Source organism: Salvelinus namaycush, chromosome 12, assembly GCF_016432855.1.
Source record: "Salvelinus namaycush isolate Seneca chromosome 12, SaNama_1.0, whole genome shotgun sequence".
In the NCBI taxonomy this organism is placed as follows: domain Eukaryota; kingdom Metazoa; phylum Chordata; class Actinopteri; order Salmoniformes; family Salmonidae; genus Salvelinus; species Salvelinus namaycush.
Genome location: NC_052318.1, coordinates 27,410,864 through 27,428,833, shown reverse-complemented (window position 1 = coordinate 27,428,833; position 17,970 = coordinate 27,410,864). Strand labels below are relative to the sequence as shown.

The 17,970-nt window shown below is 43.5% G+C and overlaps 1 protein-coding gene across 1 annotated transcript in view; it reads left to right on the top strand.

Moving 5' to 3' along the window:
- LOC120057058 (cytospin-B-like) overlaps window positions 1-17,970 on the top strand; it is a 103,322-nt gene that overhangs the window by 17,094 nt on the left and 68,258 nt on the right. The window contains exons 2-5 of the mRNA XM_039005440.1: window positions 6,084-7,654; window positions 12,555-12,762; window positions 14,878-14,951; window positions 15,135-15,310. Coding sequence (XP_038861368.1) covers window positions 6,084-7,654; window positions 12,555-12,762; window positions 14,878-14,951; window positions 15,135-15,310 — 2,029 coding nt within the window. The remainder of the gene's footprint in view (window positions 1-6,083; window positions 7,655-12,554; window positions 12,763-14,877; window positions 14,952-15,134; window positions 15,311-17,970) is intronic.

The window sequence follows — 17,970 nt, the reverse complement described above, 5'->3', positions numbered from 1 at the left end:
TTCTAAAAACCTGTTTTCACTTTGTCATTACGGGGTATTGTGTATAGATTGATGAGGAAAACAATTAATTTCATTAATTTTAGAATAAGGCTGTCACGTAACAAAATGTGGAAAAAGTCAAGGGGTCTGAATACTTTCCGAATGCACTGTATACAGTACCAGTCAAAAATGTGGACAGACCTACTCATTCCAGGGTTTTTCTTTATTTTTACTATTTTATACATTGTAGAATAATAGTGAAGACATCAAAACTATGAAATAGCACATATGGAATCATGTAGTAACCAAAAAAGTTATAAACAAATCAAAATATATTTTATATTTGAGATTCTTCAAAGTAGCCACCCTTTGCCTTGATGACAGCTTTGTACACTCTTGGCGTTCTCTCAACCAGCTTCATGAGGAATGCTTTTCCAACAGTCGTGAAGGAGCCCACATATGCTGAGCACCTGTTTGCTGCTTTTCCTTAACTCTGCGGTCCAACTCATCCCAAACCATCTCAATTGGGTTGAGGTCGGGTGATTGTGGAGGCCAGGTCATCTGATGCAGCACTCCCACTTAAACAGCCTGGAGGTGTGTTTTGGGTCATTGTCCTGTTGAAAAACAAATGATAGTCCCCACTAATTGGTATTTTGACCAATCACATCAGATCGGTTCACATCAGTTCTTTTTCAGAGCTGATCTGATTGGTCAAAATACTAATTTGTGAAAAAAAGATTAGAAATGGACTTGCCTGTCTAAACTCAGCCTTTGAAACACTGGCTACATTGTATTTCTAACTTTGAGCCTAGTTCCTTTCAACCACCGACCTCTACTGGACACCTTATTTACCAATTAACTTTTTTTCAATACATAGCACCTGGACGGTAACTCAGCAGGTAGGGTCGAGGAATACGGAGCAATCAGACACCTTAGGCGCAGAATCAAATCCTGGCTAAGTTTGGAAAATAATTTTCTGTGAATCCCCACTATCTGCACATTGTTAAATTGTTGTTCAAATAATTTGTTTAATTTAGTTTATCCTATGATAATATTTTGTCTTCAGCATCTTAAACAATACCACAGATGCAGTTTTATTTTTTGAAAAAAATTGTGAACCAGGAGTCAAAAAAGGTAAGCAGGATGTGGAATGCAAACCCAACATTCTTACTAACTTTAGTTTATAAAAATTCACACCTATCCATTGCGCCACAACGTTTTGATGAATGCAGCGGTGAAAAGTGTCTGTATAAACATCAAATATATAGATATATAGACATATATTCCCACTGTAATCAGCCTATACCCAACAGTTTTATGTTTACTGTTCTGATATTGTATATTCTGTATGACGTCTGTGTCTGTATTCTGTTTGTATATTGTCTATTGCTGGCAGCACTTTCTCACTAAGACAAATTCCGGTATGTGTAAATGTACTTGGCGTATAAAGGTGATTCTGAAATGTGCTGATATTTATTTCTTGACCAGCAGATGTCACTCAAGTGCATTGCGTTTAAAGCTTTGAGGAATGAACTGTCTTCCGGCACAATTTGGTGAAAGCCCCATAGGCTTCAGAAAGCCTCAGTTTCCAATCACTAGGGATATCCAACATTTGGACAAACATTTACTCACCTGCAACCTGCATTCAGAATGACTACCAGGGTTGGGGAGACTAAGATATAGCATTACCTAAAGCATCTAAACTGGAACAACCATTTCAGTAACAGGTGCAATAATTCCAACTAACAGATTGGATTTGTTTAGAAAAATGTTATTTAAATTTGAGTAGCATAAGATTAACTAATCAATCAATTTATTCACATGCAATCTGCATTCAGAATGACTGCCAGGGTTGGGAAGACTAAGATATAGCATTACCTAAAGCATATAAACAATAATAACCTGCAATAGAGCATGCTAGGAAATATGTTAATGATGGGTGTGGTTTTGGCTCAACATTTGTTATTAACACCAACACTGGTGTTCTTTTACACCACTGATTGTTAATTCAACTCTTTGCTGAGTTAATTTAACACTTGAATCAACACTAGAAATGTTACACTGAAAGATCAACACTAGTTAACACTAGCCAATTTTCTGTGTAGAAACATTAATGTTTTAAGTTAAAAGTTTGGGTTAATGACTTTGGCCCGGCCTGTTAAACTTGGCTGTCACTGCCGGCTTTATTTGGCCGCCTGCAATCTAAACCCTCTTACTGTGGCTTCTCATCCAAAACGACATGATTTGGCCATGCTCTCAATTCACTATTATTAAATTGTATTTCTTACCATATGAGAAAAGACATGCTTTCAGCACAAAAACCTCTGTGTTACGAAATGTTATGTAGTATCATTTCTCTTGTTCCTCAACATAAAGGGGCCTTTATGAGAGAAAGCCCATTCTACTTGGCAGCGATATTTCTCTTTCTCTCCAAAGCTTGTGTTTCACATTATTTACACTTTGCTATAAATGAGAGACAGTCTCCAGAGGTTGTGCGGGGGAGCACCTCTGAGAGGCATTCAAACCCCCGCCCCCCCAACTCAGACCCCCTACAGGGGGCTGATTTAGTTCCTCCCAGAGCTGCCTGTGTGTGAATGGACCATGAGTTGAGCCATACGGCATGGAAGACAAAGATAAAGTAGGGTTGAGGGAACGCTGCAGTCATCCCACTCCCTGTTTCACTTTCACTCGCGCTCTCTCTCTCTTTTACACTCTCTCTCTCACTTACACTCTCTCTCTCTTTTACACTCTCTCTCCCTCTGAGCCGTTCTCTCTCATCTCTGTTTCTCCCGACCACCCCCCTCCCTTTCCCTGTTTCAGTAGCCTCTAAAATGGGGAGTTGTAATTGTCTATCAAAGGCTTGGCAAGTCAGACCCAGATAACTTTAGTCAGGAAGCGTTTGTCCCAACTGAGGGATTTAAATAGTTTCTCTTGACTATTCATTCACAGCTTGTCTTGTTTGTGCTTTCCTTTGACCTTCTTTTAAATTATGAAAAACATATGGTGGCTATCACCACTGAGGATAACTTTGTGATCTATGAATACCATGAAAGAAGGCTTGTTGAGAAAAAAGCTGTTGATCAAAAACAAAACGCATGGTTTGAATTATCAGACTGTCAAATCTTCTGTGCCTTTTTAATATCACTATTTTATATTATTATTCATTATTTTATAACAATGTATATTGTATACATTATTGCTTTGGCAATATTGACACAATGATTTTCATGCCAATAAAGCAGTTTGAATTTGAGAGAGAGAGTTATCATTTTAATTTTGTTATTTCAATTATTTATTTTTATAATAACTTTTTTGAATATCACTATTTTATATTAGTATTAATTATTGATGCAATGAATCTGAGAGAGAGTGAATTCCATTGTGAGGCATTATGAGATGTGGACAGTCAGACCACATCTGAAATAGACTCGTATTTGTTTTCTCTACAGCACCAGGCAAGCTCAATAAAGCACAACTTTTGTTGTGCTCTTCAAATACTTCAAATACTAGGTCTGGACAGTCTGTGTTCCAGTGTCACTGTTCCAGCCAGCCTCCCTTTCGCAGTATTGTATTATTCTGTACTGGAACTGTTCACGTATTAGTTGGCTCGTTTCGCACACAGATTTACGTCATGGCTATGTGCGCAGGGACAAGCTGTAGTGAAGTCATGGTAAAAGGGAGGTGACTACTTTAACGAAGAAAGAAATTTCATACAGTCCATATGAGTTTTATTCAGTTGGACTGGGAAGGAGAATTTTAATGTATGTGGGGGCTGTGAATGGGAGATGTCCCAGAATCTCACTTCAACTCCAAACATTAGTCATCTTAATGGAAACGGATTGAGCTTAAACACATCCGCCTCTCTCTCATTTCTCTCTCCTTCTATTTCTCTCTCCCTTTATTTCTTTCTCTCTCTCTCCCTTTGCTTTTCTTCCCCTATAAGTAATGAGAATAAGAGAATTTGCATGAATATGTCCCATATGACCTATAGGTTTGACCTACTGTATATGCTGTCTTTGTCACGTTCTGTCTGTCTGTTTCGGTTTGTACATACAGTACATGCACCCCCAAACATCTTAATATGTCAATCTGTAATGCATTATGATAAGTCATTTTTAACCTTGCATTTCATCACTGTCTTTGTTCATAAACAAGTAGATGTTAAAATCTTAAAATCTTCCATGTGATAATACATAATTTAGCCTCATTTGTTTCTGTAACGGAGGCATCCACTGTAAAATGTACAGAGAAGTAAGTGATTATAGATTTTTCATAGCAGCCTGGGATCTTGGCAGAGCAGAGGCTAGTCTAGTGGGAATTTCACTGGAGTTCACTTGACCTGACTGATAGAGAACCAATGCGAAGGTGATTAATGGGAATTTAAATGACTGGCTTTTGCTTGCTCTCACTCATGCTGAGTATTTAGGTTCTTATTTTTAAGCACAGTTTGACTGAAGGCCAAACCATACTGTCTGCAGTCACTCTGTGTGCCAGCCATTCTGACCTGGTATTTTTATAGCTTTTTAATGTTTTACCGGAACTATTTTGCGTTTTTATTGTGATTTTTCGCAAATATAAGAATTTACGATAGTGTTATAATTAAAAGAGAGCATTCTAAATGGCCTTGCTATATATACAAAAATATATAAAAAATAAAAAAATACCCCCTTTTTCGTGGTATCCAATTATTAGTAGTTACTGTCTTGTCTCATCGCTACAACTCCCGTACGGGAGAGACGAAGGTCGAGAGCCATGCGTCCTCCAAAACACAACCCAACCGCACTGCTTTTTAACACAGCACGCATCCAACCCGACCAATGTGTCGGAGGAAACACCATACACCTAGCAACCTGGTCAGCGTGCACTGCGCCCAGCCCGCCACAGGAGTCGCTAGTGCGCGATGAAACAAGGATATCCCTACCGGCCAAACCCTCCCTAACCCAGACGACGCTAGGCCAATTGTTCGTCGCCCCATGGACCTCCCGGTCGTGGCCTGCTGCGACAGAGCCTGGGCTCGAACCCAGAGTCTCTGGTGGCACAGCTAGCACTGCAATGCAGTGGATTAGACCACTGCACCACCCGGGAGGCATAAATTAACTTGAATATAAACTGAGTTCTGAGCTCCTTGCTTTATATAGAAGAAGCATATTTGAGTGCTGATAAAATAAGTTATGTTTCTGTTTCTCTGTTTCTGGCCTCATCAGCAACTTTTCATCCATAGAGCCCTACTTTAAGAATGCTAATCCACGCTGTGCCCCTGAGATTGTCTGAGGCTTGGCAGGCACACCCTGCAAAGTGGCCATCAATGGAGAAGTGCTTTAAGATCCCAGAGGGGTGTAGGATTTCCATTCCAAATGAGCCGAGACTCTTTGTTTGTGAGTGTGTGTTTGTTTGTTTGTAGGTGTGGATGTGAGCCAACTTGCCAGTGTATCTTGAATGTTTCTTTGTGTGTGTGTGTGTGTTGTTTATGGGGTTATACAGTAGCCTACTTTATCTCTTCTTGCCCAGGCTGTGCAGTAGTCTGTGCCCTCTGGGGTTGATCGAAGTCAGTGTAGTGTCACCAACACAGCGCTCTCTTTGTGTCTGTCCACTGACGGGCTGCTTTGTGCTGGAACGTTCCACTTGCCCCAGACCATTGTCATCCCTGGTAACAAGAACAAGAATAAAAGCCTTTTCAGACAGCGTCCTGCTCACGCGGGGGATGAATCAGTAAAAGCTCTTAGAGAGAGAGAGAGCGATAGAGAGAGAGAGAGAAAATGCCAGTCAAGCCCTGTGGATCCACTGAAATGCCATGCAACTGAAGTAAGCCCTGTGTTTCAATGGCCACAGTAACACAGACACAGTGTCAACCAACCAGCCATCACAATAAAAAAGGGATCTATGAATAGGGTTGAATGATTGACCCCTGATGATGACAATCACAGCATCATATTAACACTGCATCACAACTGAGCTTCAATCTGAGTGTGAAATTGTTTCTATTGAATCGTGAGGACATTACAGACATTAATCAAATGCATTACCACTTTTACTAGTGGATTTTCATAAAAAATAAGAAGAAAGAAAGCAGAAGACTGAATGTGTGTTTTGATTATATTTTCCAGGTGTTCAATCAGGATCTAAGAAGTCTGGAATCCCTGCCCCCAGGGAGATCCCCCCCACCATGACCAGAGACCGCGTGTCGCTGAGGGATCAGTTGAGGACCTCCACGAACAAGAAGATGGTCCCCAGCGCCAGCACCTCCAGCCTGGCCACCCTAGCAACCAAGCACCAGCGCGGCTCCACCACCACAAAGCCCAGGATAGACGCCGAGGGCTCGGAGAGAGGCTTCCTGGAGTGCCAGATTAAGGAGCTGCTGGCTGAAGCCAAGGCGAAGGAGTTTGAGATCAGCAAGCTGAGGATGGAGCTGCAGCGCTGCCGGGGGAAATCCTCGTCTTCCTCACCTCACAACACCCCCTTCACCCTACCTGAGGGTGCCCCCGAGCAGGGTCAAGGCCCATCCCAGCAGGCTACAGACGCCCAGGCCCTGGTTGGGGAGCTGAGGGAGAAGAACGGGAAGTTCCAGAGGGAGCTGGCGGATCTGAGGGAGGAGAACCAGGTCCTGAAGGAGAAGCTTTTCTCCCTGGAGTCCTTGCCTGCCTCTCCTCTGTCCAACAACACTACCACCACCACCAGCCCCTCCAAACCCTCCATCAACGGCCTCCCTTTAGACAACAACACCACTCCCCCAGCCAAGTCAGCCATACACAGCCCGCTCAAAACCTCAGTCTCCTCCAGCAGTGACATCACCAAGGGCTCGCCCTCGCCAGACTCCTCAGAGTTTGAGAAGATCCCGTCGCGGTCTGACTCAGTGAGCAGCAGCGATGGGGGCTGTGGTGGTGTAGGGGTTGTAGGTGTGAGGAAGGGTCAGGGTCGCGACCCCTCAGTGGAGAGGTTGACGGAGCAGATCCAGAAAATGGAAGAGAGTCAGCACAGCACGGCAGAGGAGCTCCAGGCCACACTACAGGAGCTGGCCGACCAGCAGCAGGTGATCCAGGAGCTGACGGCTGAGAACGAGCGCTTGGCCGAGGAGAAGGGCCTCTTACAGACGTCGCTGCAGCAGCAGAGGGAGAGGGTGGAGCTGCTGGCCCAGAAGAACGAGGCCCTGGCCGGGAGGCTGCAGGAGGCAGCCCAGGCCCAGAGCGGGGACGAGGACCGGGCAGCCGAGCTGGAGCAGCGCTACACTGACCTGGTGCAGAGCTCTCGCTTCGAGAGGGAAAAGCTGGTGGACATCCAGCAGCAGCTGACGGGGAGCTTGAGGGCCCTGGAGCAGGAGCACCAGGAGACCCAGGGGCAGGTGAGGTCCCTCAGAGAAGAGAGGGACGGCCTCCAGTGCCGGGTGGAGAGGGAGGAGGAGGCCGGGGGTGAGATGACACGGGCGGCTGAGGAACACAAGGCGGCAGCGGACGCCCTGAGGGTGAAGAACGGACGGCTCAAAGCCCAGGTGGACATAGAGAGGCAGAAGGTTGGCGAACTGAAGGCCATGCAGAGTGCTGGGGACAGCACAGAGCTGCAGAGGCTGCTGAAGGTGGCCCACGCTGAGAGAGACAGACTGGAGGGGGAGGTAACAGGGCTACGGCAGGAGCTGCTACAGGCCCAGACCGACACTGAACACGCCCAGGGACTGCTCTCCAAGGTGGGTGGGACACCAAGCCATATAGAATAGAATAGAGTAGAAACTTTATTGCTCACCAAGGTGGGTGGGATACCAAGCTACAACTTATCCTCTGGCAGTCTGTAGCCCTAAATCGTCCTTTTACCTTCTTCAGTGTAGGCTGTAATTTATGGATCTTGTGATTTATTATTCTACAGCAGTGGTCACCAACCTTTTCTGAGTCAAGATCACTTTCTGAGTCAAAATGCAAGCCGAGATCTACCGCTCAGATTGTATATTTTTTTAATGACACAAGCCACAAATAATAACAACGCAAGCTTATCAAATGTGCATTTTATGGCTTATAAAACCTTTGAACAAAGATAGTGCTGAATAACAACTTAAACATGAATTTACTCATAAAAACATCAGCTCTTTGCTGTATTCCTTGAGTCTCTCTCTAGTCTTGGTTTTAAAGTCTTGAAATCTCACATTATCAACTTTGCTGTGCGTTCGAGGCCTATTTTTACAGTCTATGGCGCAAGGAAACTGTGCAGACACGGATCTGGGCTATCTGATTGGCCAGCGGTAGGCCTATACTGTAAGTGCACTTGATTTGCTCTCTGGGCCTGCCGGGAACACTTTGCCTTCCCGGCGGTAGGTGGGTCTACTCCTGGATGATGATTGGTTAACACCGCATTCCAGCCGCTGTCTATTCCACAAGTTACCACCGGCTAAAGCTAGAATGTTGAAATGCCTATTCACTCTGTTCCATCTCACTGCGCAAATCCACTGTCTTGTCAGCCCAGCAAGGCAATTTATAAACTTGATCTCCACTATAAAAAGCATCTAGACATTATCTCCCATTTCTTTTAAAACTAGCATTTGGTTTTCAACAGCAGAGATTTGTATAAACCTTATTGTCTGTCTCTCCAACATTTTCAACTTCGTTTCAATATTGAAATTCGATCTCCAGCTGTCCCATAGTAATGAACATGTCGGGAGTCGGGACGAGACAGACAGGTGGACAGCTTTTCTCAGCCAGTCGAAATCATGAATCAGCATCATTTGTATGGATATATACAAAGAAATGTCAATAGAAAACAGGTAAAACTAAACAAAATGCAGCTAGTTTGCAGTCTTTCCAGCATCAGTTTGAAGGGATTGTATTAGCTGTGTTGTTGGCTAGCTCCTCTGAATAACAATGTCCTGACCAGAGAGCACATTTACTATGCCAGGTGAAATGCACATCATTAGCTTGTAATTATGGATGTATTGAAATAAATGTCACTAGAAAAGAGCTTAAACAAACACAAACGCAGCTACCTTGCTGTTATTCTGGCTGCACTGTTTGACATGACTGGAAGTTAGCCGTAGTTGGCTAGCTAGCAAGCAAGGGATAAGAATTTTTCCAGCATGGCAATGGAATATTTTGAACAAACGACTGGGTTTAGTACAGAGCAAAAAAACTTAACGACTGTGTCGCATCTCTGGCATCCGACCAGATAGAACCAACGTCCAGCCAGCTTGGGTAGCAACCTTAGATTTGTGTCGGGACTATATACTATATATGCAAAAGTATGTGGTCACCCCTTCAAATGAATGGATTTGGCAATTTCAGCCACACCCGTTGCTGACGGGTGTATAAAATCGAGCACACAGCCATGCCACTCCATAGACAAACATTGGCAGTAGAATGGCCTTACTGAAGAGCTCAGTGACTTTGAACGTGGCACTGTCATAGGATGCCACCTTTCCAACAAGTCAGTTTGTCAAATTGGTGGGAACGTGGAAACGTCTAGTGGAAACGTCTATGAGCAACAACGTCTCAGTCACTAAATGGTAGGCCACACAAGCTTACAGAATGGGACCAGATAGTCCTGAAGCGCCTAGCGCATACAAATATTCTGTCCTCGGTTGCAACACTCACTACCGATTTCCAAACTGCCTTTGGAAGCAACGTCAGCACAAGAACTGTTAGTCGGGAGTTTCATGAAATGGGTTTCCATGGCCGAGCAGCCGCACACAAGCCTAAGATCACTATGCGCTATGCCAAGCGTTGGCTGGAGTGGTGTAAAGCTTGCCACCATTAGACTCTGCAGCAGTGAAAATGCATTCTCTGGAGTGATGAATCACACTTCTCCATCTGGCAGTCCGATGGACGGATCTGGGATTGGCGGATGCCAGGAGAACACTACCTGCCCCAATGCATAGTGCCAACTGTAAAGTTTGGTGGATGAGGAATAATGTTCTGGGGCTGTTATTCATGGTTCGGGCTTGGCCCCTTAGTTCCAGTGAAGGGAAATCTTATTTTTTTGTTGTTGTCCTAAGACAATTACAGTTTCAAGATACAATACCTGCAAATATGTACAGTTCAATGGGGAGAAAACACAAAAACAAAATTAAATAACAAAGACAAAAACAACAGGATACAAATTAATAAGGACAAAACCAAATAAATTAAAACAAATACGTTTCAGTATTTCCAAATTCAATCGGCCTATTCAAATGTCAATCTCAAAGGCTACCAACCCAGAGCCACATAGGAATATAAAAGGTAGACAGAGCAGGGCAATCCCATCACCCATCCACAAGACCAAACATAGTTGTTAAATTAGGTTAGGTGAAGGGAAATCTTAACACTACAGCATACAATGACATTCTAGACAATTCTGTGCTTCCAACTTTGTGGCAACAGTTTGGGGAAGGCCCTTTCCTGTTTCAGCATGACAATGCCCCCGTGGGAGGACGCATGGCTCCCGACCTTCGCCTCTCCCAAGTTCGCACAGGAGTTGCCGCGATGGGACAAGACTGTAACTACCAATTGGATATCACGTAATTGGGGATAAAAAGGGATATAACGTACACAAAAAACAACAACAACAAAAAAAGACAATGCCCCCGTGCACAAAGCGAGGTTCATACAGATCGGTGTGGAAGAACTTGACTGGCCCTGACCTCACCAAATCGATCACCTTTGGGATGAATTGGAACGCCGACAGCGAGCCAAGCCTAATTGCCCAACATCAGTGCCAGACCTCACTAATGCTCTTGTGGCTGAATGGAAGCAAGTCCCTGCAGCAATGTTCCAGCATCTAGTGTAAAGCCTTTCCAGAAGAGTGGAAGCTGTTCTAGCAGCAAAGGGGGGACCAACTCCATATTAATGCCCATGATTATGGAATCAGATGTTCGACGAGCAGGTGTCCACATACTTTTGGTCATGTAGTGTATCCTGTGGAAGGATGAAATAGTATGAATAAATTCATCAAAATAATGTTATATATGAAAATATGTCAATCATTATTTGAATATGTTAGTAAATCGTTGTATAAAAGTGATAATGCCCTCGAAGCCAATGTTTGGAGGATATACAGTGTGTTCGGGAAAGTATTCAGACCCCTTCCTTTTTCCACATTTTGTTACGTTACAACCTTATTCTAAAATTGATTAAGTAAAACATTTTCCTCATCAATCTACACACAATACACAATAATGACAAAGTGAAAACAGTTTTTTGGAAATTTTTGCAAATGTATTAAAAATAAAAAAACAGAAATACCTTATTTACATAAGTATTCAGACCCTTTGCTATTAGACTCGAAATTGAGCTCAAGTGCCATCCTCTCTCTATTGATCATCCTTGAGATGTTTCTAGATATTGATTGGAGTCCACCTGTGGTAGATTCAATTGATTGGACATGATTTGGAAAGGCACTGTGTATATAAGGTCCCACAGTTGACAGTGCATGTCAGAGAAAAAGGTCAAAGGAACTGTCCGTAGAGCTCCGAAACAGGATTGTGTTGAGGCACAGATCTGGGGAAGGACACCAAAACATGTCTGCAGCATTGAAGGTCCCCAAGAACAATTTAACCTCTGAGATATCAGACTACAGTTATACACAATACCTCGTCTGCCATGATGGTTTAAATTAAATATTGTATTGCTAGTGAAGAGAAACTTTGTGATAGTTCAGCACTTTCCCTCACCACTCTCCAGCATATGAGCTGATGTTCAATGAAATTGTTTTCATCTGCTTGTAGGTTCAGAAAGCCTGAGTGAGCAGTGGTTTCAACATCACAACATCACACTAATGGACTCTGTGCCGAGTAGTGCCCACACTGGGGTGATCCAGTCAGGGCAGTTTTGGGTTAAAATAGTATTTGTTTGTAGTGTATCAGGAAGTGTATTAGCTGCAGCAGGAGACACGGGCTTTAGACACTTAACTGTAAAATCAATGAGTCATCATCACCTGTTTACCCAGCAGCCAGTTACACTGTAGTGTAGGGTAGGCTATCAAAATGGCTTTGGAGGAGTTCCTGCTAGGCTATTGTGTCAATGAGTCTCTGTAGACACTGGCAGGGCTGATGTCCAACAGCTTTTATCATCTTTTTTTTATTACGTCAGACTAGAAGGGCGTATTAGCAGGTACAGTCACAGAGTCAGAAGTAGATAGATCTAAGGCTCTGCTTACAGTAATGGGTGTGTCACTGTCAGTTAGTCTAAGTGATAAGCACACATGCCCAGACTTGAGGATGTCTGGTGGATTAGATATTAACTGTTAATGGTTAAGTAACCCTTTATTATCTAGTGATTAGGCTAAGATTAACTGTCTAATGCAATCGCAAACCTTCTGGAATGAAAAAATAAAATACAATAGGCCTATTCTGTCAAACATGCTTAGAAATGTTAGACATTTCTGCATTCAGAAATGCACCTGCTTTATGTTTGTAAAGGCCTTTTGTATTCTCCTTCCATCTTTAATATAGAGGTAATTGGTACAGACATTGGAAAGTGGGTACACTGTCACTTCAGACACAGCGCCATCTCATGGTGGCAGCAAACAGTACACTTGTAGAGAGAAGCCCCTTGATGGACCAACTAACCAATCATGTCAACTATACATGTGACTAACCAATCAGATGGTCTCCTACTATGTCCCAGGTGGAGGCTGAGTGCCAGCAGGTGGCAGAGCGAGCCGTGAGCCGGGAGGAGGAGCTGAGTGGCCGGGTCAGTGCCCTAGAGAATGGGGGTAGGCAGGCCGACGGCCAGATCAAGGACCTGAAGGAGACCATTTTTGAGCTGGAAGACCAGGTGGAGCAGCAGAGGGCTGTCCACCTCCACACCAACCAGACCATCCTGGACCTAGAGAGTATGTTCACTAGTGTATATATCATCAGTCTACTACTGTACTACTCTACCTCCTCCATCCTAACTTTTACTTGTTATAGGCGCACAGGACTCCTAAGCACATAGGGCCGATTTCCCTGGCCCAGATTAAGCCAACACCTGGACTAAATATGTGTAGCGGTATGCATTGTTTGAGTCCTTTTATTTGGTCAGTGGTGAGGCTCGCGACACATGGATTAAGTATGAGTTATGGATATACAGTTGAAGTCGGAAGTTTACATACACCTTAGCCAAATACATTTAAACTCAGTTTTTCACAATTCCTGACATTTAATCCTAGTAAAAATTCCCTGTTTTAGGTCAGTTAGGATCACCACTTTATTTGAAGAATGTGAAATGTCAGAATAATAGTAGAGAGAATTATTTATTTCAGCTTTTATTTCTTTCATCACATTTCCAGTGGGTCAGAAGTATACATACACTCAATTCGTTTTTTGGTAGCATTGCCTTTAAATTGTTTAACTTGGGTCAAACATTTCGGGTAGCCTTCCACAAGCTTCCCACAATAAGTTGGGTGAATTGTGGCCCATTCCTCCTGACAGCTGGTGTAACTGAGTCAGGTTAGTAGGCCTCCTTGCTCGCACACGCTTTTTCAGTTCTGCCCACAAATTACCTATGGGATTGAGGTCAGGGCTTTGTGATGGCCACTCTAATACCTTAACTTTGTTGTCCTTAAGCCATTTTGCCACAACTTTGGAAGTATGCTTGGGGTCATTGTCCATTTGGAAGACCCATTTGCGACCAAGCTTGAACTTCCTGACTGATGTCTTAAGATGTTGCTTCAATATATCCACATATTTTTCTTTCCTCATGATGTCATCTATTTTGTGAAGTGCACCAGTCCCTCCTGCAGCAAAGCACCCCCACAACATGATGCTGGCACCCCCGTGCTACACTGTTGGGATGGTGTTCTTCGGCTTGCAAGCATCCCCCTTTTTCTTCTAAACATAACGATGGTCATTATGGCCAAACAGTTCTATTTTTGTTTCATCAGACCACAGGACATTTCTCCAAAAAGTACAATTTTTGTCCCCATGTGCAGTTGCAAACCGTAGTCTGGATTTTTTATGGCGGTTTTAGAGCAGTGGCTCCTTCCTTGCTGAGCAGCCTTTCAGATTATGTCGATATAGGACTCGTTTTACTGTGGATATAGATACTTTTGTACCTGTTTCCTCCAACATCTTCACAAGGTCCTTTGCTGTTGTTCTGGGATTGATTTGCACTTTTCGCACCAAAGTACGTTCATCTCTAGGAGACAGAACGCGTCTCCTTCCTGAGCGGTATGATGGCTGCGTTGTCCCATGGTGTTTATACTTGCGTACTGTTGTTTGTACAGATGAACGTGGTACCTTCAGGCATTTGGAAATTGCTCCCAAGGATGAACCAGACTTGTGGAGGTCTACAATTTTTTTCAGATTTCTTTTGATTTTCCCATGATGTCAAGCAAAGAGGCACTGAGTTTGAAGGTAGGCCTTGAAATAGGCCTTGAAATACATCCACAGGTACACCTCCAATTGACTCAAATGATGTCACTTAGCCTATCAGAAGCTTCTAAAGCCATGACATCATTTTCTGGAATTTTCCAAGCTGTTTAAAGGCACAGTCAACTTAGTGTATGTAAACTTCTGACCCACTGGAATTGTGATACAGTGAATTATAAGTGAAATAATCTATCTGTAAACAATTGTTGGAAAAATTACTTGTGTCATGCACAAAGTAGATGTCCTAACAGACTTGCAAAAACTATAGTTTGTTAACAAGAAATTTGTGGAGTGGTTGAAAAACGAGTTTTAATGACTCCAACCGAAGTGTATGCAAACTTCCGACTTCAACTGTAGCAATGCAGATTTAACTGATAGCAGGCTCATAATTACCATACTATATAATGAGAAATACATTTTGAATGGATATAAATGATCCCTGTAGTTCCACTGGTGAAAGAGGTTAGATTTACCGAATGTATTTATCAGACTAAGAAATGGCTGCAGCAATGGCTACGTTTATGATATGTGTCTTTCGCAGATGTATTCTGTGGTTGATGTTCTCAAAGTAATGACATATTTATCTTTCTTTACAGACCAACTCAAGAAGCTGGAGGAGCAGAAGGCTGAAGTGGAGAGGCAGCTGAAGATCTTGAGTAAACAGATGAAGGTAGGAGTGATCTGACTGTTAGTGGTTATATACTTTCAGGTGGTTTGCTGGTGGTCAAGATGGTCAAGGTTTGTGACTCCTATGATGCAAAGAGAATCACAATCCTCATATGGTATACTGCGTGTGTGTGTGTGCATTTGTGCATTTGTGTGTGTGCGCGTATTTATGTGTGTTTGTGTTCAGGATGAGACGGAGGAGTGGCGACGGTTCCAGGCAGACCTCCAGACAGCCGTAGTGGTGGCCAACGACATCAAGGTGGAGGCCCAGCAGGAGATCCGCTCTCTGAGGAGGAGGTTACAGGAGGAGCAGGGTCGCAGCACCAAGCTGTCCTCAGACCTGGAGCAGCTGCAGGGAGTCAGGTACGTACCTGTTTAGTACCTACAGCAGTACTATTCAATTACGGTCCTGGAGGGCCGAAGCACTTCTGGTTTTTGTTTCTACCTGAATGTACTCATCTGATGTTCCAGGTCTAAATCATCCCCTGATGAGATAGGAAGAATGTAACCCAGAAGTGTAATTGGTCTAAAGGATCCAGATTTGAATAGCCCTGACCTACAGTATACCTCCCCTACTACTCCCTCTGTTTCTATCCAACATCCAACCTCCTCTCCCTTCCCCTAGCCTTTCCCCTCTTGCTCCCTCTTAGCACTGGGCCTCTCTCTATCCTAGCTAACACACTCTGTCCTGGAGCTGCAGCTACTATAAGGCTTGCCATATCCCACTGATGGTGTGAGTGTTCAATGTAGTAGTCAGATTCATATAGAATGCAGTGTGGGAGGCTATAGCGAGCCGAGCTGGAAGGAACCATTTGTATTTCCATATGCCATTAATCGGTTCCCTTTTAAATATTTTAAATTTTAAATATTTTAAGAGGCTACCCCAAAATTCTGATTCGATGTCATGGTAGCTTATGATGTTCAGCATTTTTGGGGTGGGGGATGCATTGAAACGAGGTGACGCTAGCTGCCAATTTAGGATATGATTCACCATTAAGTCCAATAATAATATCTTAATACCCAAATCCTTGGATTCTCAAGCCTCAAATCCGGGATTTTGGGGGGCTTCAAATCCTGGGCTTTGGCAAACCTTGCTAATAGAGGATTAGCAGTCAGTCTCCTCTCATGCATTATCTTGGTCTGTCTATCTGGTTCCTGCTGCAGTACACTGACTGCTCTATCAGTCTGTCTACCACTCACCACCACCGATTGTAACACACTGGACCAGCAATTGACCCTAGCACTTTACTGAGACAAGCTGTTTTATTGGAGTAGTGTAGCACTAATATAGTGGCCTAAGCTCTGCCTAGAAATGCTGCTGCCCAGACTGCACTGACAGCAGCACTAAACTGTTTGAGTCGGTTCTCTTCAAAATATAAAATGAGACAGACACTTTAGGGGCCATAGCATCATTCCTCTGTTTTGTTTTGTTTCATGTGGCTACCTGTACACCATGGTCTGTGCTGCCAGGGATGTGATTGGAAAGAGAAAGGGGGATATCTAGTCAGTTGTACAACTGAATGCCTTCAACTGAAATGTGTCTTCTGCATTTAACCCAAGCCCTCTGAATCAGAGAGGTGCGGGGGGCTGCCTTAATCGACATCCACGTCTTCGGTGCCCGGGGAACACTGGGTTAACTGCCTTGCTCAGGGACAGAACGACATATTTTTACCTTGTCACCTCAGGGATTCAATCCAGCAACCTTTCGGTTACTGGCCCAACGCTTTAAACACTTGGCTACCTGCCATGATTGGTTGGTTTGTTGATGAAAAGCTCAGCCTATTGGTCCTGTGTCTTGTGTGCAGTGGCAGTGACAGTATGATGAGAGGCAAATTAGGCTAGTATTGTTAGTATTACAGAGCTCATCAGTTAGTTTCTAATATAGCTGGCCTGACATAAAACATGTAAACGTGTAATTTAGAACGTAAAGAAGAATGCGGTATTTTACTTTACTTTCCCGTACGTACTTGGGACGTACCAGACCAGAAGCTCCCCTCCTCCCTGAGATCGTTCGTTCTCTCAAGGATGTCCCCCTCTCAGACATGGCTCCTTATAGAAAGCCCAGGTGAGTCCACTGCACTGCACTGCCAGCTCAGTGAATGATGCCTTTAGAGGGAATGCTACTGCTGATCTAGAACTGCTAATTTTCCTTCCTACTGCTTCCTGCTGCTTCCTACTGCTTCCTGCTGATTGTCTGTCTGATTGGCTGGCAGCTGCACAAACTATCTATCAGCTGCCTGTGTCCTTTCATTTGAATGGGCTGGGGTTTGCTTCGCTTAATTTCTACAAAAAAAACTGCTACTAAAATGTTATTTTGGAACTTGGCGCCACCTGCTGTTCTGTTGAATCAATCCTTTATCTAGTCTCTCGGTTCCTCTGGAGAATTGTCTAGTAGTATGACACGGCATGACTGATTTGTACTCATTCTATCATCTGCTTTATTAACTAAACAACATTTGGTATGTACAGTGGGGCAAAAAAGTATTTAGTCAGCCACCAATTGTGCAAGTTCTCCCACTTAAAAAGATGAGAGAGGCCTGTAATTCTCATCATAGGTACACTTCAACTATGACAGACAAAATGAGAAAAAAAAATCCAGAAAATCACATTGTAGGATTGTTAATTAATTTATTTGCAAATTATGGTGGAAAATAAGTATTTGGTCAATAACAAAAGTTTATCTCAATACTTTGTTATATACCCTTTGTTGGCAATGACTGAGGTCAAATGTTTTCTGTAAGTCTTCACAAGGTTTTCACACACTGTTGCTGGTATTTTGGCCCATTCCTCCATGCAGATCTCCTCTAGAGCAGTGATGTTTTGGGGCTGTTGCTGGGCAACACGGACTTTCAACTCCCTCCAAAGATTTTCTATGGGGTTGAGATCTGGAGACTGGCTAGGCCACTCCAGGACCTTGAAATGCTTCTTACGAAGCCACTCCTTCGTTGCCCGGGCGGTGTGTTTGGGATCATTGTCATGCTGAAAGACCCAGCCACGTTTCATCTTCAATGCCCTTGCTGATG